A 21,868-nucleotide genomic window follows, 5' to 3' on the forward strand; every position below is an offset into this window, starting at 1 on the left:
GGAAAGGGGAGCCAGAGAGAGCGCGAGTGTGGGAAAGGGGAGCCAGAGAGAGCGCGAGTGTGGGAAAGGGGAGCCAGAGAGAGCGCGAGTGTGGGAAAGGGGAGCCAGAGAGAGCGCGAGTGTGGGAAAGGGGAGCCAGAGAGAGCGCGAGTGTGGGAAAGGGGAGCCAGAGAGAGCGCGAGTGTGGGAAAGGGGAGCCAGAGAGAGCGCGAGTGTGGGAAAGGGGAGCCAGAGAGAGCGCGAGTGTGGGAAAGGGGAGCCAGAGAGAGCGCGAGTGTGGGAAAGGGGAGCCAGAGAGAGCGCGAGTGTGGGAAAGGGGAGCCAGAGAGAGCGCGAGTGTGGGAAAGGGGAGCCAGAGAGAGCGCGAGTGTGGGAAAGGGGAGCCAGAGAGAGCGCGAGTGTGGGAAAGGGGAGCCAGAGAGAGCGCGAGTGTGGGAAAGGGGAGCCAGAGAGAGCGCGAGTGTGGGAAAGGGGAGCCAGAGAGAGCGCGAGTGTGGGAAAGGGGAGCCAGAGAGAGCGCGAGTGTGGGAAAGGGGAGCCAGAGAGAGCGCGAGTGTGGGAAAGGGGAGCCAGAGAGAGCGCGAGTGTGGGAAAGGGGAGCCAGAGAGAGCGCGAGTGTGGGAAAGGGGAGCCAGAGAGAGCGCGAGTGTGGGAAAGGGGAGCCAGAGAGAGCGCGAGTGTGGGAAAGGGGAGCCAGAGAGAGCGCGAGTGTGGGAAAGGGGAGCCAGAGAGAGCGCGAGTGTGGGAAAGGGGAGCCAGAGAGAGCGCGAGTGTGGGAAAGGGGAGCCAGAGAGAGCGCGAGTGTGGGAAAGGGGAGCCAGAGAGAGCGCGAGTGTGGGAAAGGGGAGCCAGAGAGAGCGCGAGTGTGGGAAAGGGGAGCCAGAGAGAGCGCGAGTGTGGGAAAGGGGAGCCAGAGAGAGCGCGAGTGTGGGAAAGGGGAGCCAGAGAGAGCGCGAGTGTGGGAAAGGGGAGCCAGAGAGAGCGCGAGTGTGGGAAAGGGGAGCCAGAGAGAGCGCGAGTGTGGGAAAGGGGAGCCAGAGAGAGCGCGAGTGTGGGAAAGGGGAGCCAGAGAGAGCGCGAGTGTGGGAAAGGGGAGCCAGAGAGAGCGCGAGTGTGGGAAAGGGGAGCCAGAGAGAGCGCGAGTGTGGGAAAGGGGAGCCAGAGAGAGCGCGAGTGTGGGAAAGGGGAGCCAGAGAGAGCGCGAGTGTGGGAAAGGGGAGCCAGAGAGAGCGCGAGTGTGGGAAAGGGGAGCCAGAGAGAGCGCGAGTGTGGGAAAGGGGAGCCAGAGAGAGCGCGAGTGTGGGAAAGGGGAGCCAGAGAGAGCGCGAGTGTGGGAAAGGGGAGCCAGAGAGAGCGCGAGTGTGGGAAAGGGGAGCCAGAGAGAGCGCGAGTGTGGGAAAGGGGAGCCAGAGAGAGCGCGAGTGTGGGAAAGGGGAGCCAGAGAGAGCGCGAGTGTGGGAAAGGGGAGCCAGAGAGAGCGCGAGTGTGGGAAAGGGGAGCCAGAGAGAGCGCGAGTGTGGGAAAGGGGAGCCAGAGAGAGCGCGAGTGTGGGAAAGGGGAGCCAGAGAGAGCGCGAGTGTGGGAAAGGGGAGCCAGAGAGAGCGCGAGTGTGGGAAAGGGGAGCCAGAGAGAGCGCGAGTGTGGGAAAGGGGAGCCAGAGAGAGCGCGAGTGTGGGAAAGGGGAGCCAGAGAGAGCGCGAGTGTGGGAAAGGGGAGCCAGAGAGAGCGCGTGTGGGAAAGGGGAGCCAGAGAGAGCGCGAGTGTGGGAAAGGGGAGCCAGAGAGAGCGCGAGTGTGGGAAAGGGGAGCCAGAGAGAGCGCGAGTGTGGGAAAGGGGAGCCAGAGAGAGCGCGTGTGGGAAAGGGGAGCCAGAGAGAGCGCGTGTGGGAAAGGGGAGCCAGAGAGAGCGCGTGTGGGAAAGGGGAGCCAGAGAGAGCGCGTGTGGGAAAGGGGAGCCAGAGAGAGCGCGTGTGGGAAAGGGGAGCCAGAGAGAGCGCGTGTGGGAAAGGGGAGCCAGAGAGAGCGCGTGTGGGAAAGGGGAGCCAGAGAGAGCGCGTGTGGGAAAGGGGAGCCAGAGAGAGCGCGTGTGGGAAAGGGGAGCCAGAGAGAGCGCGTGTGGGAAAGGGGAGCCAGAGAGAGCGCGTGTGGGAAAGGGGAGCCAGAGAGAGCGCGTGTGGGAAAGGGGAGCCAGAGAGAGCGCGTGTGGGAAAGGGGAGCCAGAGAGAGCGCGTGTGGGAAAGGGGAGCCAGAGAGAGCGCGTGTGGGAAAGGGGAGCCAGAGAGAGCGAGTGTGGGAAAGGGGAGCCAGAGAGAGCGCGTGTGGGAAAGGGGAGCCAGAGAGAGCGCGTGTGGGAAAGGGGAGCCAGAGAGAGCGCGTGTGGGAAAGGGGAGCCAGAGAGAGCGCGTGTGGGAAAGGGGAGCCAGAGAGAGCGCGTGTGGGAAAGGGGAGCCAGAGAGAGCCAGTGTGGGAAAGGGGAGCCAGAGAGAGAGCCAGTGTGGGAAAGGGGAGCCAGAGAGAGAGCCAGTGTGGGAAAGGGGAGCCGGAGAGAGCCAGTGTGGAAAAGGGGAGCCGGAGAGAGCCAGTGTGGGAAAGGGGAGCCGGAGAGAGCCAGTGTGGGAAAGGGGAGCCGGAGAGAGCCAGTGTGGGAAAGGGGAGCCGGAGAGAGCCAGTGTGGGAAAGGGGAGCCGGAGAGAGAGAGTGGGAAAGGGGAGCCGGAGTGGGGAAAGGGCGCGGGAGAGAGCAGGGAAAGAGACAGAGGGAGAGAGAGACAGTTACTATTCCGGGCAACGCCGGGTACTACAGCTAGTATGCCTATAAAATCAGCTCATACACAAAAAGAAAAAGAATTCCAGCAATAATGTATCATCAAGTTTTCTGTTTTATTTAAGATTTTAGTTTTAATTCTGTAGACAGAGGTACATTTTCTCGGTTTAGTTTTAGCGTCAGGTTATAACCAGGTTTTAAATCATCATATGTTTGGTCTCCCCCTCCCCTCTCGTAGGCTTCTCCTTTAATTCTCAATACTGCGAATAATAAAAATAATGCCAGAAAAAGTTATAACATTTCAGTAGACTTGTTTGTTGTAACGCCTGGAAAAACAACAAAAAACTGAACAGTTGGGGGGAAAAAAATGGCCTCCTTTTCCGAATCAGGTAGCGACTTGAGAAGGCGTAAAATCCACGTATGTGCAAAAGAAACACAAGTTCCAGGGAAGCAGCATATATATATATATATATATATATATATATATATATATATATATATATATATATATATATATATATATATATATATAATGATTGGATTTTTTTCAGATTTTTCGGGAGATTTTTTTTCCATTTTTACCCCCCGAGACGACCAAGAGTGACTCGACAGCAGGAAGCGATTACACCGACACCTTCACAGATCTCCAAAATATCAACGTAGAATCAAAATCATCAACTTTGCACTGATAAAGAGAGAATGCTCCAAAAAACAAAAAATTATAAAAAAAAAAAAGCCATCGCTGATTTTGTTTTTATTAGGTAAGCTAAAAATGGCATTTTTTTTTCTTCTTCTTTATACACTACTTCGCAAAAGCCTGCCTAATTATTCCAGCCTGCTGCTGCTCGTACCCGGGAAAGCACCGGTATAAAAATGGCAAATGTTACAAAAAAAAGCGCAAAAAAAAAAAAATAAAAAAAATTAAAATTATTTGCAACGATTTATCGAAAGTTGCCAAATTTGTTAATTTTTCCTTAACCCTTTCAAACGCCGTAGGGGCTTTAAAATATGTATTAATGTTACTCAAGCCCCCTTTGGTCCTGAAAAAAAAAAATGTCGTAGTGCTTTTCCGTTCTCCCCATTATTACGGATCAGGTTTCTATCCTCCCTAATTTTACGATTATTCTAGCCGAGATCTTGGAGTTAATTTAAAAAAAAAAAAAAAAAAAAAATCACTTTTTTTATATTAAAGCTTTATTTTGTATTTTCCTAAGAATTAAATGTCATGCAGCAGGCCTGGACTTGCATAAAAAAATAAAAAATAATTATTTTTTTGTATTTATGTCTTAGTTTATTTTTTGTTGTTGTTTGTTTTTTCCCTTTATTTCTCTCTTTTTTTTTTTGCGTGGTTCAGGAAACTCGTTGGTGCGATCGAAATGTGAATAAACGAGTCACTTTATAAAATGATCTGCAGCGAATGGCGAAATATCGGATCGTCGGCTGTTAATTTTCGGAAACCAATATTCTTGAGAATTCCAGAGAAGGACTGTATGAGAAGGAAACGCTGAGGATCTGAGATTTTTTGGACATTGGGGAGGGGGAAGAATTTCCCAAAATTTCTAAAGTGTCCTTTTAAATTTTCAATGGCGGTCCAGGGCTGAGCTCTGTAGTAGATCTGTGGGCGTTTTGGTTGGGGGTCTGAAGGCGGTCTGAAAGCCTGGGGGAGGGGAGTGGAAACTGGCGGGGTTTGTCGGGGGAGGGTAGGGGCTCCAATTTGCTCTGTGTAGGGGGATCTGTGTGCTGAAGAGATTGTTATGGGGGTGGTGGGGAGGTATAGAGCTGCTGGGGCCGTCCATCTCTGTCAGGGCTTGTAGTGATTTTAACCAGTGTGGTGGATTGTCATCTTGCAGAGGCTCTAAACCATTTCCGGTGGATGATGGGATACCTAGATGGGAAAAAAAAAAAGAAAAAAAAAAAGATAAAATGTAAAAAATTTAATGTTTTGGAGAGTTTACTAAAAAACAAAATTATTTTTTTTTTTAGATTTTATTTTTGTAAAAAAATAAAATAAAAACAATAATAAATTAAACAATAAAATGAAAATAAAAAAAGATAAAAAATATATTTTTTTAAAAAAATCATAAAACACTTAATTATAAAACAAAAATAACCAAATGAAAAAATTAAAAAAAATAACCAATACAATTATAAAATAAAACTAAAATAACCCATTAAAAAAAAAGCATAAAAATAATCAATAAAATGATAAAACGAAAATAACCATAAAAATAAACTAAGCATAAAAACAAAAAAATAAAATATAAAACAAAAACAACCAAATAAAATAAAACTAAACTAATAAAATAATAAAGCATAAAACCAATAAAATAATAAAATGATAAAACAAAAATAACCAAATAGAATAATAAAACAATAAAATATATACATAAAAATTAGCAAATAAAAATAATACAATGATAATAAATTTTGGAAAAATATATACCATATATACAGTATATTATATGCATACATACACACAAAATTTCCATGACATATTTAATGTCAGGTGAATGGCCTAAAGCCGCCTTCTTCCTCTGGAGACACAAACACACACACACACACACACACACACACACACACACACACACGTGACCGCAGGCACCAAAAATGAAACCTTTCTATATTTATGTTCTATATGCAGGACGACAGCAAATATTAGCTTCTTATCTGAGATTTACACATTCCCTCGTTCCCAAAAAACAAACTGCAATCTTCTCTAAAATGCTAAGAAAAGCAAATGTCACTTGTGGAATAAACTTTTTATGGCGCCAAAATATTACACAATGCTTTAAAGTCATAGAAATCAAAAGTTGAGTAAATAAAATTCTACAATGCATTTAATCCCTGCACCTTTATCCCGAAAGTTTTAGGTATATGAAACCAAAAATAGGATATCTCGCTTGCTTAAAAACAAAAATTCTCTGAGCTCCACTGATTCTGACGTTTTTTTCCGTTTTGCTCTGCGTCGCTCCATTGTGGAGATATTCACGTTTGTTTCTTCTGGAGCGCAGTATGTGAAATCTCTCCTTGTAGTCCAGCTGTGCATTTCCTCATTCTTCCCTGGGGTTGTTGTCTTTCACGCCTCCCTACCAGACTGGCCAAACATAGCTCAGCCGCTGATCAAGCAGTTGCTTGTGATAGGTAGGATCTGGGAAAGAGGTGGGAAAGTGCACGCACCCAGAGAAGACTGAAGAAACGCCTCCGTTGATCTGCAAGCAGAGATTTCACATAGCGCACTCCAGAAGAAACAAAATGTGAATATCTCAGCAATGGAGCGACGCAGAGCAAAACGGAAAAAAACACCAGAATCAGGGGAGCTCAGTGATTGTTTTTGTGATAAATGCTCTTTAAAAGGGGTGGTCTGTGATATTTCAAAATTGGGCTTGGGGAAAGAAAAATTAGCTGAGCGGAAAGGGCAAGAAACAAATTGTTCAAGCTAACTTTCATCATGACAAAGGCGAGTGATTGGTTACATCGGCCACATGATGCAATCACAAAAACCGGCGGGTTCTTCAATACACATTGTTTTTTGTTGTTTTAAGCAATTTTATACTATTTTCTTCCTTTTTTGAAAAATCCCAGACAACCCCTTTAAATTATTGTATAAATAAAAAGTTCTACAATGTTAGAAAATACCTTGTATTCCAATTCCTTGCCATCCTCAATCTGTTTGCTTTCAGTGAATGAACACTTGTTTTATATGTAAAACTGTTCAGATTAGACAATGCTGTGTGAGCCAAGACCAATAACTTAGTATTAAACTGGCAGTTCACAGAGCACTGTTATTTCTTCAGTCTTCTCTAGGGGCGTGCACTTTTACCCCTCTATCCCATATGCTGCCAATCACTGGTAACTGCTACATCAGCTGCTAAGCTGTGATTGGCCGTGTCTGGGAAAGAGGTGTGAAAGGACACGCCCACAGATTTCACATAGTGCGCTCCGGAAGAAATCAATGTGAATATGTCCGAAATGGAGTGACGCAGAGCAAAACGGAGACCTTATCCAGTCTAGACAACGCTCTATAGGTTAGCTGCCTACGAATGGAAACGAGAGTTACAATTCACTGACGGCAAGCAGAAGTCTTGAAAATGGGGAGAAATTGTAATACAAAGTGTTACTGGAAACCAGAAAGCGGAATGATGTAATTGACAATTTTTTTAAAATTTTTACCAATTCAATTTAAACAATACTAAAAAAAAAAATATAAAAAAAAATTTAAAATAAAAAGTAATATAAACATACAAGCCTTTCATTCTACCGAACAAATGTGGAGTATGGTTTGAGAGTTCAATTTTGCCCACACCCCACTTTTTTTTTTTTTTTAATTGCTTTTTTTTCCCTTTAAAAATTTCTACATTTTTAAGCAAAAAATAAAAAAAAAAATAAAAAAAATAAATGGCATCTTTTGCTCCAAACCCAGAGCATTCTTCTGCTCGCTGCTGAAAACAACATATTAAGGGGGTCGCAGATGTCGTATTATGTGGCCGCTGTGTCCTCGGCCTGGGCATTTTGGATGAGATGTCAATGAAGGAGGAAGAAACGGTTACCTGTGATAATGGCGGGATCCATCCAGCTGCTCGGGCAGTCCCAGTTCAGGCTGTTAGGTGTGGCATGGTTGGACGTTGGTGCACTGTGGGTGGCGTTTGAAGGGGAAGAAGCATTTTGCAGCCCACCAAAGTTGATGTTTATGTTGGGCAGAAGCGCCCTTAGCCCGTCCTGCCATTCCTTCACATTTATACCCTCTATTGAATTGCTGTGGTCTGGGAGATTTATTCAAAAGAAAAAAAAATAAAAAAAATAATAAAAAACAAAAATATAAAAAAAAAAAAAATTGTTGTTAGAATTTTCTTCTTAAGGGTTAAGTAAATTTATGTTTTTATTTGTTTAATTTAATTTCTGATTTTTAAATCCAATTCTTTTTTTTATTTTAAATAAAGGGGAACTCAAACGGCTTCAACTTGCTGCATAAAAATATCTAAATATATAAATGAAAATCAAAATTGCTGATTTATAAAATAACATTAATTTTAGTGTGATTATGTGCAAAATATATATATAGAATTTTTAGAGTTTATTCATAATTCATCAGACAATAAGAAAAAAAAAATACTTTATGATTAAAGAGGGAGCTTTAACAAAATTCTTCACGTGGAACTGGACACAAATTAATAGTGGTTGTAGAGTGGAATAAAAGGGTTTTTTTCCCCCCTTCGTTAATTTTGCCTCTCTCTTGCAGAGATTTTAGCAAAGTATTGGCACATAATGAGTTGAGAAAGGGTTAAGTCCAAGAAGGTGGCGTTAGGCGTTACACTGGGGGTTTGTACTTCTTCGCCCTGTATGAGTTATCCAATCATAAGCAGACAGCATCACACTGGAGAAAGGATACAGCTCTGATCTCCTGGTCTACCCTCCTGCACGAGTAGACAGTTCTGGATACAGAAAAGGTCTATGTAATAGAAAGGTTTAGCTGTGTCACACTGCAAACCCTTCAGCTCTGCTGTACTGCCGCTAATGCCTGTTATCTTTGAAAGGCTAGGGGAACCAGGAGGGAATAAATAACCAATATCACAGGTTTGAAAGAATTAATTCAAACAGGATCAGCTCAAAATACAATAATATGATCTTTATTAAAAATACAAAAAGATATAAATTTTAAATACATAAGAGGTAATCCAAGGTTACAGATTTAGGTAAAGACAGGTAGATAGCTAATAATCCAGAGCAAAAGCAGTTAGGTCTGAACCATCACCATGGGAGGTAAAAGCAAAGCCGACCCCTGAGGAAGACCACGAAACGCGTTGGAGTGCGGGGGCTTTTGGTCTGACTAGGCTTCACCATGGGTAAGTAGCTATGCTCCTCCTAATACCTGGCATGTGTATTTCCACTAGGACTTTAACTTTAATTATCACATGCCTGGGTTGGCTTTGCTTTTACCTCCCATGGTGATGGTTCAGACCTAACTGCTTTTGCTCTGGATTTTTATCTAGCTACCTGTCTTTACCAAAATCACCTTGGATTACCTCTTATGTATTTTAAATTTATATCTTTTGTATTTAATAAAGATCATATTATTGTATTTTGAGCTGATCCTGTTTGAAATAATTCTTTCAAACCTGTGATATTGGTTATTTATTCCCTCCTGGTTCTCCTAGTCTTTCATATTGCTTTTTGAGGGTTGACCATATGTTGTTTCATGATGTATACCTTTGGGTCCCCTGTGTCCTACCTTGTTTCTTAATTGCCTCTTATCTTTTTGGGGATCAAAAGTATTGTTCATCCCGAGCTTACATTTTGAGCTCTTGCCTCTGGACAGGCGGTGAGGGAGAAATAGCAGTACAGTAGGGCGGATAGAAGGGTTTGCAATGTGACTAATCTAAGGTCAGAAATGCGTTACCTTTAATGTAGTTTCCTCTATGCTTTACTCTGTCCCACTGTGCTGATTCACCTTGATTTTTCTATCGATCTCTGTCCTATAACCAGCACTGTCTAATCATGCAGGAGGGTAAACCTACTTGCTGTTAAACTTTGAGCCTTTTTTGATAAAGCATTGGACAGGTGAGCTGACTTTGGGTTTCCTACAGCTAAACTAAGTTGGAATACCATTCTCCCTCCTTATCAGAAAGGCAGGAGTCATCTCTGCCTGATACCCAGTATCATAAGCAGGTAGAGACATACTGGAGAAAGAACGTCTTCCACCATAGATTAGGTTTCCCAGTGAAATGTAAAGATACAGCTCTGATCTCCTGGTCTAACCTCCTGCATGATTAGACAGTGCTGGGTATAGGGCAGAGATGGTTCCTGCCTTTCAGATAGATAGAGAGAATGGTAGTACAACTTAAATTAGCTGTTGAAAAACCAAAATTCAGTACATCGTCAGAAAAGGCTTATTGAACAGCAAGGAGGTCTAACCTCCTCCATGATTAGACTGTGCTAGGTATTGGGCAGTGATGGTTCCTGCTTTTCACATAAGGAGGGGGAATGGTAGTACAACATTGGTTTGCCTACAGCAAAACTAAGTCAGCTCACTTGTCCAGTGCACTGTCAGAAAAGGCTCAGTTTAACAGCGAGGCAGTTTAACCTTCTGCATAATTATACAGTGCCTGTTATAGGGCAGAGAAGATTCCTGTCTTTTTAGAAAAGGAGGGGGGAATGGTAGTACAACTTTGGTTTTCCTACATCTAAACTAAGTCCACTCACCTGTCCAGAGTAGTAGTAATAGTAGTGGTAGTTGTAGTGGTAGTTGTAGTGGTAGTTGTAGTGGTAGTTGTAGTGGTAGTTGTAGTGGTAGTTGTAGTGGTAGTGGTAGTGGTAGTGGTAGTTGTAGTGGTAGTACACAACCTCAGTGGAAAACTAAAGACCCGCTTGACTTAAAACAAAAAACTCATTATGTGTCAATACATTGATTGCAACTAACTACGCAATGGAAAGGCGAAACGAAAAGAAAATCTGTCCTATACCTAGCACTGTCTAATCATGCAGGAGGTTAGACAAGGAGATCAGAGCTATATCTTTACATTTCACACACTGGGAAACCTAAGCTATGGTTGGGGCGTGCTCTTTTTCTCCAATGTATTTTTGCCTGCTTATGATTGGTCAACATTATACAGGGTTTAAAAAAGTACACGCCCTCAGTGAAAAACTAAACATCCGCTTGACTTAAGAAAAACCCAAACTCAATATGTGTCAATACTTTGATTGCTAATATCTTTGCAATGGAGAGACGAAATGGAAAAATAAAAAAAAAACAAGTTTTATTCCCATCTGCAGTCACTATTACATCGTGTGTCCAGCTCAATATGAAAAATTTGGTGAAAGATCCTCTGTATTATAAAAATTACATAGATAACATAACATTTTTTTCCGAAGGTTGGTTCGATTAGGTTAAAACCACCAGAAAAAAAAAAAAAAGGAAAAAAAAAAAAGCTTAAAGAAATACATTAGTTACCCCATCATATTGAAAAATACAATTTATAGATGAGCCCACAAAATATATTTTTGCACACCTTTAGGTGTGATCAGATTTAGCAAATTCTGGCTTTTTTTTTTTTTAAGTTGCAACACAATAAAAATAAAAAAAAATTCTGGACTAGATAATTGTGTTTTTAGAGAGAAGCATACTCCACATTTATTCCTAAATTCATTCTCAATGTCCGGAGCCCGACCCCAAGGGTTTTCTCTGTAATTCACCTTCAGCACACAAACATTACGCAAATGCTTAGTCCCTATATTTTTTGGGTGAAGAGAATGGCAGGGAACAGGGTAGAGGTGGGGGAAGAATTTCATGATATAATATATATAAAAAAAAAAAATCAATATTCAGATAAAAACCAAAATGAAGGGAATTTTGTTACTTACCGTAAATTCCTTTTCTTCTAGCTCCTATTGGGAGACCCAGACGATTGGGTGTATAGCACTGCCTCCGGAGGCCACACAAAGCATTACACTAAAAAGTGTAAGGCCCCTCCCCTTCTGGCTATACACCCCCAGTGGGATCACTGGCTCACCAGTTTTAGTGCAAAAGCAAGAAGGAGGAAAGCCAATAACTGGTTTAAACAAATTCACTCCGAAGTAACATCGGAGAACTGAAAACCATTCAACATGAACAACATGTGTACCCGAAAAACAACCAAAAATCCCGAAGGACAACAGGGCGGGTGCTGGGTCTCCCAATAGGAGCTAGAAGAAAAGGAATTTACGGTAAGTAACAAAATTCCCTTCTTCTTCGGCGCTCCATTGGGAGACCCAGACGATTGGGACGTCCAAAAGCTGTCCCTGGGTGGGTAAAGAAATACCTCATGTTAGAGCTGCAAAGACAGCCCTCCCCTACGGGGAGGCAACTGCCGCCTGCAGGACTCTTCTACCTAGGCTGGCGTCCGCCGAAGCATAGGTATGCACCTGATAATGTTTAGTGAAAGTGTGCAGACTCGACCAGGTAGCTGCCTGGCACACCTGTTGAGCCGTAGCCTGGTGTCGTAATGCCCAGGACGCACCCACGGCTCTGGTAGAATGGGCCTTCAGCCCTGATGGAACCGGAAGCCCAGCAGAACGGTAGGCTTCAAGAATTGGTTCTTTGATCCATAGAGCCAGGGTGGCTTTGGAAGCCTGCGACCCTTTGCGCTTACCAGCGACAAGGACAAAGAGTGCATCCGAGCGGCGCAGGGGCGCCGTGCGGGAAATGTAGATTCTGAGTGCTCTCACCAGATCCAACAAATGTAAATCCTTTTCATACCGATGAACTGCATGCGGATAAAAGGAAGGCAAGGAGATATCCTGATTAAGATGAAAAGAGGATACCACCTTAGGGAGAAACTCCTGAATGGGGCGCAGCACTACCTTGTCCTGGTGGAACACCAGGAAAGGAGCTTTGGATGACAGCGCTGCTAGTTCAGACACTCTCCGAAGAGACGTGACCGCTACCAGAAAGGCCACTTTCTGTGAGAGTCGAGAAAGTGACACATCCCTCAGAGGCTCGAAGGGCGGCTTCTGGAGAGCAACAAGGACCTTGTTTAGATCCCACGGATCTAACGGCCGCCTGTACGGAGGTACGATATGAGAAACCCCCTGCAGGAACGTGCGCACCTGAGAAAGTCGTGCTAGACGCTTCTGAAAAAACACGGATAGTGCCGAGACTTGCCCTTTAAGGGAGCCGAGCGACAAGCCCTTTTCCAACCCAGATTGCAGGAAGGAAAGAACGACAGGTAACGCGAATGGCCAGGGGGATACTCCTTGTGCAGAGCACCAGGATAAGAAAATCTTCCACGTTCTGTGGTAGATCTTAGCAGAAGTGGACTTCCTAGCCTGTCTCATGGTGGCCACGACCCCTTGGGGTAATCCTGAAGACGCTAGGATCCAGGACTCAATGGCCACACAGTCAGGTTCAGGGCCGCAGAATTCCGATGGAAAAACGGCCCTTGGGACAGTAAGTCTGGACGGTCTGGTAGTGCCCACGGTTGGCCGACCGTGAGATGCCACAGATCCGGGTACCACGACCTCCTCGGCCAGTCTGGGGCGACGAGTATGACGCGGCCGCAATCGGATCTGATCTTGCGTAACACTCTGGGCAAGAGTGCCAGAGGTGGGAACACATAAGGGAGCCGGAACTGCGACCAATCTTGCACTAAGGCGTCTGCCGCCAGAGCTCTTTGATCGCGAGACCGCGCTATGAAGGTCGGGATCTTGTTGTTGTGCCGAGACGCCATTAGGTCGACGTCCGGCACCCCCCAGCGGCGGCAGATTTCCTGAAACACGTCCGGGTGAAGGGACCATTCCCCTGCGTCCATGCCCTGGCGACTGAGGAAGTCTGCTTCCCAGTTTTCTACGCCCGGGATGTGAACTGCTGATATGGTGGATGCTCTTTCCTCCACCCACATCAGAATCCGCCTGACTTCCTGGAAGGCTTGCCGACTGCGTGTCCCTCCTTGGTGGTTGATGTATGACACCGCTGTGGAATTGTCCGACTGAATTCGGATCTGCTTTCCTTCCAGCCACTGCTGGAAGGCTAATAGGGCAAGATACACTGCCCTGATTTCCAGAACATTGATCTGAAGGGTGGACTCCTGCTGAGTCCACGTCCCTTGAGCCCTGTGGTGGAGAAAAACTGCTCCCCACCCTGACAGACTCGCGTCTGTCGTGACCACTGCCCAGGATGGGGGCAGGAATGATCTTCCCTGTGATAATGAGGTGGGAAGAAGCCACCAATGCAGAGAGTCCTTGGCCGTCTGAGAAAGGGAGACTTTCCTGTCTAGGGAAGTTGTCTTCCCGTCCCATTGGCGGAGAATGTCCCATTGAAGTGGGCGCAGATGAAACTGCGCAAACGGGACTGCCTCCATTGCTGCCACCATCTTCCCTAGGAAGTGCATGAGGCGCCTTAAGGGGTGCGACTGACCCTGAAGGAGAGACTGCACCCCTGTCTGTAGTGACCGCTGCTTGTTCAGCGGAAGCTTCACTATCGCTGAGAGAGTATGAAACTCCATGCCAAGATACGTTAGTGATCGAGTCGGTGCCAGGTTTGACTTTGAAAAGTTGATGATCCACCCGAAAGTCTGGAGAGTCTCCAGCGCAACATTCAGGCTGTGTTGGCATGCCTCTTGAGAGGGTGCTTTGACAAGTAGATCGTCTAAATAAGGGATCACGGAATGTCCCTGAGAATGCAAGACTGCTACCACTGCCGCCATGACCTTGGTGAAAACCCGTGGGGCTGTCGCCAGACCAAATGGCAGAGCTACGAACTGGAGATGGTCGTCTCCTATCACGAAACGTAGAAAACGTTGGTGCTCTGTAGCAATCGGCACGTGGAGATAAGCATCTTTGGTGTCTATAGATGCCAGGAAATCTCCTTGAGACATTGAGGCAATGACGGAGCGGAGGGATTCCATCCGGAACCGCCTGGCGTTCACATGCTTGTTGAGCAGCTTTAGGTCCAGAACAGGACGAAACGAGCCGTCCTTTTTTGGAACCACAAAGAGATTGGAGTAAAAACCTTGCCCTTGTTCCTGCTGAGGAACAGGGATCACCACTCCTTCTGCTTTTAGTGAGCACACCGCCTGCAGAAGGGCATCTGCTCGGTCGGGATGTGGGGAGGTTCTGAAGAACCGAGGCGGAGGACGAGAACTGAACTCTATCCTGTACCCGTGAGACAAAATGTCTGTTACCCACCGGTCTTTGACCTGTGGCAGCCAAATGTCGCAAAAGCGGGAGAGCCTGCCACCGACCGAGGATGCGGAGGGATGAGGCCGAAAGTCATGAGGCAGCCGCCTTGGAAGCGGTTCCTCCGGTTGCTTTCTTGGGGCGTGAGTGAGCCCGCCAGGAATCTGAGCTCCTTTGCTCCTTCTGAGTCCCTTTGGACGAGGAGAATTGGGTCTTGCCGGAGCCTCGAAAGGACCGAAACCTCGACTGCCACTTCCTCTGTTGAGGTTTGCTTGATCTGGGCTGGGGTAAGGAGGAGTCTTTACCCTTGGATTGCTTAATGATTTCAGCCAATTGCTCACCAAACAGTCTGTCTACAGATAGTGGCAAGCTGGTTAAACATTTTTTGGAAGCAGAATCCGCTTTCCATTCCTTTAACCACAAGGCTCTGCGCAAAACCACAGAGTTGGCAGACGCCATTGAGGTACGGCTTGTAGAGTCCAGGACAGCGTTGATAGCGTAAGTCGCAAACGCAGACATTTGCGAGGTTAGGGACGCTACTCGCGGCACTGCTGGACGTATGATAGAGTCCACCTGTGCCAGACCAGCTGAAATAGCTTGGAGTGCCCACACGGCCGCGAATGCTGGAGCAAACGACGCGCCGATAGCTTCATAGACAGACTTTAACCAAAGGTCCATCTGCCTGTCATTGGCATCTTTAAGTGAAGCCCCATCCTCCACTGCAACTATGGATCTAGCCGCAAGCCTGGAGATTGGGGGGTCCACCTTTGGACACTGGGTCCAGCGTTTGACCACGTCAGGGGGAAAGGGATAACGTGTATCCTTAAGACGTTTGGAGAAACGCTTGTCTGGGTAAGCATGGTGTTTCTGGACTGATTCTCTGAAGTCAGCGTGGTCCAGAAAAGTACTCAGTTTACGCTTGGGATACCTGAAATGGAACTTCTCCTGCCGTGCAGCTGCCTCCTCTGCAGAAGGGGCTGGGGGAGAAATTTCCAATAGACTATTGATGGCCGCTATAAGGTCATTTACCATGGCGTCACCATCAGGAGTATCCAGATTGAGAGCGGTTTCAGGATTAGACTCCTGATCACCCTCCTCTGTCTCATCATGTAGAGACTCTTCTCGCTGAGACCCTGATCCGCGTGATGACGTGGAGGGTCTCTCCCAGCGAGCACGCTTAGGCTGCCTGGGACTGTCATCTGAATCAGAGCCGTCAGGCTGAGATGCCTGGGACCCCCTTGAATCACGGATTAACTCCAACTGAGGGGGACCGGGGAACGTTGCCGCAGCAGTGTCCATGGTCTGAGTAACTGGCCTGGCCTGCAAGGTCTCTAGTATCTTTGTCATAGTGACAGACATCTTGTCAGCAAAAACTGGAAACTCTGTCCCCGTCACCGGGACAGGGTTCACCGGCGACTCTGCCTGGGCCACTACCACCATAGACTCCGGCTGACGAAGTGGCACAGGGACCGAACATTGCACACAATGGGGGTCATTGTAACCTGCCGGTAGATCAGCCCCACAAGCGGCACAAGCAGCGCTTACAGCCTGTGTCTTGGCACCCTTGCGTTTTGCGGATGACATGTTGTCGTCTCCTCAGAGCAAGATAGGGTATACAGCCAAGAAGCGACCTTACAGTGCAATATATATATACATATATATATGGTATAGAGAAAAAAGGTACACCAAAATAACACTGTGGCACTAGTGGGGCCAGCACTACAAGTGCTGCTTACCGCCCGCTTAACGCGAGTGTGTGGTCGCCAGAAATCCCTTGTCTGGGTCTCCCAGAGCCTGTGTCCGTTCTCCAGCCAGACTGCATGTAGGAATGGCTGCCGGCGTCCTATGGAGAGGGGCGGGCCCTGGGCGTGTGCAGACAAAGAGCGGGAAACCTGCGTCCCCCTGTGCTCAGTGAGAGGGCTGGAGCATGTAAATAAGACTCCAGCCCTCGGCGCTGATTAATCGTACAGCGTCTCTCCCTTGCCCTGATTGACAGGGTGGGGGCGGGAACGAAGCGGAGCTAGGCCGCAGAAGCCGGGGACTAAATTTATAAGCGACGCCGTCGTAAAAGCACGGTCGGCGCTAAGTCCCCGGCGCACTACAAGTCGCAGCCGCGCCGCCGCTCCAGGGGCGGTCGGCGCGGCAGTCCCCAACACATAAAGTCACTCAGAAAAACTGTAGTGACTGTAACCCCAGCGCGCAGCGCTACTGTCCCCGGCGCACTAGCACACCCAGCAAGTCTGGAATGTGCGCGGCCTGTTTGGGACACAGAGTACCTGAATGTCGCAGGGCCTTGTCCCTGAACGGTACCCAGCTCCGTATCCAGCAGGTTCCATGGGTCTGTGGATGGAGCCCGGCCTCAGGGCTTGGGGGCCGGTAAGATCCCACTTCCTCAGAGCCCCTCAGGGGGATGGGGAAGGAAAACAGCATGTGGGCTCCAGCCTCCGTACCCGCAATGGGTACCTCAACCTTAACAAACACCGCCGACGTAAAGTGAGGTGAGAAGGGAGCATGCTGGGGGCCCTAGTATGGGCCCTCTTTTCTTCCATCCGACATAGTCAGCAGCTGCTGCTGACTAAACAGTGGAGCTATGCGTGGATGTCTGACCTCCTTCGCACAAAGCAGAAAACTGATCAGCCCGTGATCCCACGGGGGGTGTATAGCCAGAAGGGGAGGGGCCTTACACTTTTTAGTGTAATGCTTTGTGTGGCCTCCGGAGGCAGTACTATACACCCAATCGTCTGGGTCTCCCAATGGAGCGCCGAAGAAAAAAGATTCCAACTGATTGCACATAAAAATTACGCCCGCTGATGAGGAACTGCAGATGCATAAAAGGTAATAAAAAGGTCTCCAAATACGATTTATTCAAGAATTCCTGCCCCCAAAATGTTAAAACTAAATTTAGAAAAACATTCCGTGAAAATGACCTAAAAATGGTCCGTCCATGTACAGCAAACACTATATAGCGAGAAGTGCTGCCCCCCTCATCTTATTCACGGGATTCCCATTTTATAATTAAGCCGCACTGCACAATGTCCAGCGTCATTTCTCTCACCCCAACGTGTATCACGTCCAGCCCCATTTCCCTCTCTCACCCCCACGTGTATCACGTCCAGCCCCATTTCCCTCTCTCACCCCCACGTGTATCACGTGCAGCCCCATTTCCCTCTCTCACCCCCACGTGTATCACGTCCAGCCCCATTTCCCTCTCTCACCCCCACGTGTATCACGTCCAGCCCCATTTCCCTCTCTCACCCCCACGTGTATCACATCCAGCCCCATTTCCCTCTGTCACCCCCACGTGTATCACGTCCAGCCCCATTTCCCTCTGTCACCCCCACGTGTATCACGTCCAGCCCCATTTCCCTCTCTCACCCCCACGTGTATCACGTCCAGCCCCATTTCCCTCTCTTACCCCCACGTGTATCACATCCAGCCCCATTTCCCTCTCTCACCCCCACGTATATCACGTGAAGCCCCATTTCCCTCTCTCACCCCCACGTGTATCACGTGCAGCCCCATTTCCCTCTCTCACCCCCACGTATATCACGTGCAGCCCCATTTCCCTCTCTCACCCCCACGTGTATCACGTGCAGCCCCATTTCCCTCTCTCACCCCCACGTGTATCACGTCCAGCCCCATTTCCCTCTCTCACCCCCACGTGTATCACGTCCAGCCCCATTTCCCTCTCTCACCCCCACGTGTATCACGTCCAGCCCCATTTCCCTCTCTCACCCCCACGTGTATCACGTCCAGCCCCATTTCCCTCTCTCACCCCCACGTGTATCACGTCCAGCCCCATTTCCTGCTCTCACCCCCACGTGTATCACTTCCAGCCCCATTTCCCTCCCCCCAATCACGTCCAGCCCCATTTCCTTCTCCCACCCCCACATGTATAACATCCAGCCCCATTTCCCTCCTCCACCTGTAAATCATCCAGCCCCAATTCCTTCCCCACGTGTATAACCTCCAGCCCCAATCCCCCCCCCCCATGAATAACGTCCAACGTCCAGCTCCCATCCCCTCCCTCGTGTACAACGTCCAGCCCCATCCCCTCCCTCGTGTACAACGTCTAGCCCCCATCCCCTCCCTCGTGTACAACGTCCAGCCCCATCCCCTCCCTCGTGTACAACGTCTAGCCCCCATCCCCTCCCTCGTGTACAACGTCCAGCCCCATTTCTCCCCCCCATAGTTTATAACGTCCAGCCCCAATTCCCCCCCCCACGTGTATAACATCCAGCCCCCATACCCCCCACGTGTATAACATCCAGCCCCCATACCCCCCACGTGTATAACATCCAGCCACAGTTCCCTCCCCCTAATCATGTATCATGTCCAGCCCCATTTCCCTCCCCCACCTGTAAATCATCCAGCCTTAATTCCTTCCCCACATGTATAAAGTCCAGCCCCTATTCCCCATGTATAACATCCAGCCCCTATTCCCCGTGTATAACATCCAGCCCCTATTCCCCGTGTATAACATCCAGCCCCCATTCCCCCCATGTGTATAACGTCCAGCCCCATGTCTCTCCCCCCTGTGAATAACATCCAGTCCCATTTCCCTCTCACACCCCCCCCATGTATGCCAACTACTGCTCTACTCACACAACTTGACACCAAAACCCTCATTTACAGGCTCGGCAGCTGGACATCTTTATAGGAGTATTCTAAATATAGTGAGGCAGCCTGAGAAGCAAGTTTACAATTAACTTACTTTTTCTCTTTGCTGCCATTCTCCTGCTGTGAGAGCTTTTAACTTACGTAGGGTAAAGCTGGTTTCCATAAACATCGACCACCAAAGACTGGTTGAGTGTGAACCCTAGATGCATTCTAGGATGAGGAGTTAACTCCTGAGATCCCAGCCACCTCTCTCCAGCATATTATGTTTCACTACAACAGTGGTCAGGAGCTGGGGGAAAGTAAGCAGCAGTAGGAGGAAGCTACTGAACTATAACTGCCACTAAGGAGGAGTGCCCGCCCCCGCAGCAACAATGAAGTGACGGAACTGGAGGGCTGCGAGCTGCTCAAGACACCACTTAAGAATACTCCTTTAAATGTCCAATACACAGTGCTGGCCAAAAGTATTGGCACCCCTGCAATTCTGTCAAATAATACTCAGTTTCTCTTGAAAATGATAATACCAAAGAATTTGTGATTGCAATCTTCATTTAATTTGTCTTCAATGGAAAAAAAAAAAATTGTCAAAGCCAAATTGGATAAAATTCCACACCAAACATAAAAAAGGGGGTGGACAAAAGTATTGGCGCTGTTTGAAAAATCCTGTGATGCTTCTGTAATTTGTGTAATTAACAGCCCCTGTAACTTACCTGTGGCACCTAACAGGTGTTGGCAATAACTAAATCACACTTGCAGCCAGGTGACATGGATTAAAGTTGACTCAACCTCTGTGTCCTTGTGTGCACCACATTTGTCTTCTTTCTTTTCTCCATGCTCAAAGAACTGTCTGAGGACTTGAGAATCCAAATTGTGAGGAAGCATGAGCAATCTCAAGGCTACAAGTTCATCTCCAAAGACCTGAAAGTTCCTGTGCCTACGGTGAGCAGTGTCATCAAGAAGTGTAAAGCCCATGGCCCTGTGGCTGACCTCCCTAGAGAAAGAGGGAGAGTTCAACGCAAGATTGTGCGGATGGTGGATAAAGAACCTCGACTAACCTCCAAACAAGTTCAAGCTACCCTGCAGTCCGAGGGTACAACAGTGTCAACCCGTACTATCCGTCGTCGTCTGAATGAAAAGGGATTGTATGGTAGGATACCCAGGAAGACCCCACTTCTTACCCCGAGACATAAAAAAGCCAGGCTGGAGTTTGCCAAGACTTACCTGAGAAAGCCTAAAACGTTTTGGAAGAATGTTCTCTGGTCAGATGAGACAAAAGTAGAGCTTTTTTGGGAAAAGCCATCAACATAGAGTTTACAGGAAAAAAAAAAAAAAGGCATTCAAAGAAAAGAACACGGTCCCTACAGTCAAACATGGCAGAGGTTCCCTGATGTTTTGGGGTTGCTTTGCTGCCTCTGGCACTGGACTGCTTGACCGTGTGCATGGCATTATGAAGTCTGAAGACTTCCAACAAATTTTGCAGCATAATGTAGAGCCCAGTGTGAGAAAGTCAGGTCTCCCTCAGAGGTCATGGGTCTTCCAGCAGGACAATGACCCAAAACACACTTCAAAAAGCACTAGAATATGGTTTGAGAGAAAGCACTGGAGACTACTAAAGTGGCCAGCAATGAGTCCAGACCTGAACCCCATAGAACACCTGTGGAGAGATCTCAGAATGGCAGTTTGGAGAAGGCACCCATCAAATCTCAGGGACCTGAAGCAGTTTGCCAAAGAAAAATGGTCTAAAATTCCTGCAGAGCATTGTAAGAAACTCATTAATGGTTACTGGAAGCGGTTGTGCAACCAAGTATTAGGCTAAGGGTGCCAATACTTTTGTTTGGCCCATTTTTGGAGTTTTATCTGAAATGATCAATGATTTGATTTTTGTTTCATTCTCTTTTGTGTTTTTTCATTGCAAGCAAAATAAATGAAGATAATAATACCAAAGAATTTGTGATTGCAATCATTTTCAGGAAGAAACTGAGTATTCTCTGACAGAATTGCAGGGGTGCCAATACTTTTGACCAGCACTGTATAGTAGACACCAAAGTAAATAGGATATCTACATATGGGAAATAGGCCTGGAGGACTAAATTGACACCAATACATTTGCAGAAGAAGCTGAGCTGCAGCCTCTTAGATGGGGTTGATGTACCACAAGAGGATTGCCAAATACATACGATGATCCAACTATCCATGCCCTCAACTACAGAAAATAAAGACTACGGTAAATGATCTTCACAAAATCCCTATGGTGTCCGGCCTTCCACACTTTTCTAAAAGCAGTACTTCTATCACTAGTGATAAATGGGGGATCGGATCATTGGGATCCCCAAGATCATAAGGCTGAAGGGGAGCCAGTGCTGGTTTAGCGCCACATCCACCCCTGCTGCAGACCACGTACTGCAGGGAATTGAATCATGGGCCTACAGTTTCCTGCACAGCCTGTACGTCTGGGAGTGCCACTCTGCACAGGAAAGTTAAAGTGGGATACAGGGCTTAACCAAACATTGCAGCCCCTTCATTCTTAGGATTGTGGGTGTCCCAAAGAGATCAGACCACCCCAAAACCCATCAATTACTAAAAATAAAACTGATGCTTTAAACAAATGAGGCTGCAAACGCACAGCAAGTGGCCAATTCGCCATGTAATTCCTCACCTAGCGCCAGGCCCTAGAGCTTCACTTCAGCTCTGCTGCCTCAGTCTTCTGAAGCATGCGCCGTACTCTCTCTTCTGTGGGCAGAGGAGCTGGACTGGGAATGCAAGGCGCATGCGCCGTACTCTCTCCCTTCTGTGGGCAGAGGAGCTGGACTGGGAATGCAAGGCGCATGCGCCGTACTCTCCCT

At 47.4% G+C, this 21,868-nt stretch overlaps 1 protein-coding gene across 7 annotated transcripts in view; it reads right to left on the reverse strand.

The window, feature by feature from the left end:
- Positions 1-2,859: 2,859 nt before the first annotated feature.
- The window catches only part of CNOT4 (CCR4-NOT transcription complex subunit 4), a 114,187-nt gene continuing 95,178 nt past the window's right edge, over positions 2,860-21,868 (reverse strand). For 4 of the 7 annotated variants that reach the window (XM_075343816.1, XM_075343813.1, XM_075343815.1 and 1 more), the window contains 2 exons: positions 7,310-7,522; positions 2,860-4,647 (listed from right to left, as the gene is read on the reverse strand). In XM_075343816.1, the coding sequence (XP_075199931.1) occupies positions 4,343-4,647; positions 7,310-7,522 (518 nt within the window). In that variant the 3' untranslated portion in view covers positions 2,860-4,342. The remainder of the gene's footprint in view (positions 4,648-7,309; positions 7,523-21,868) is intronic. The other 3 variants (XM_075343818.1, XM_075343817.1, XM_075343814.1) reach the window with 1 other exon arrangement.

Source organism: Anomaloglossus baeobatrachus, chromosome 4 (assembly GCF_048569485.1).
Source record: "Anomaloglossus baeobatrachus isolate aAnoBae1 chromosome 4, aAnoBae1.hap1, whole genome shotgun sequence".
In the NCBI taxonomy this organism is placed as follows: domain Eukaryota; kingdom Metazoa; phylum Chordata; class Amphibia; order Anura; family Aromobatidae; genus Anomaloglossus; species Anomaloglossus baeobatrachus.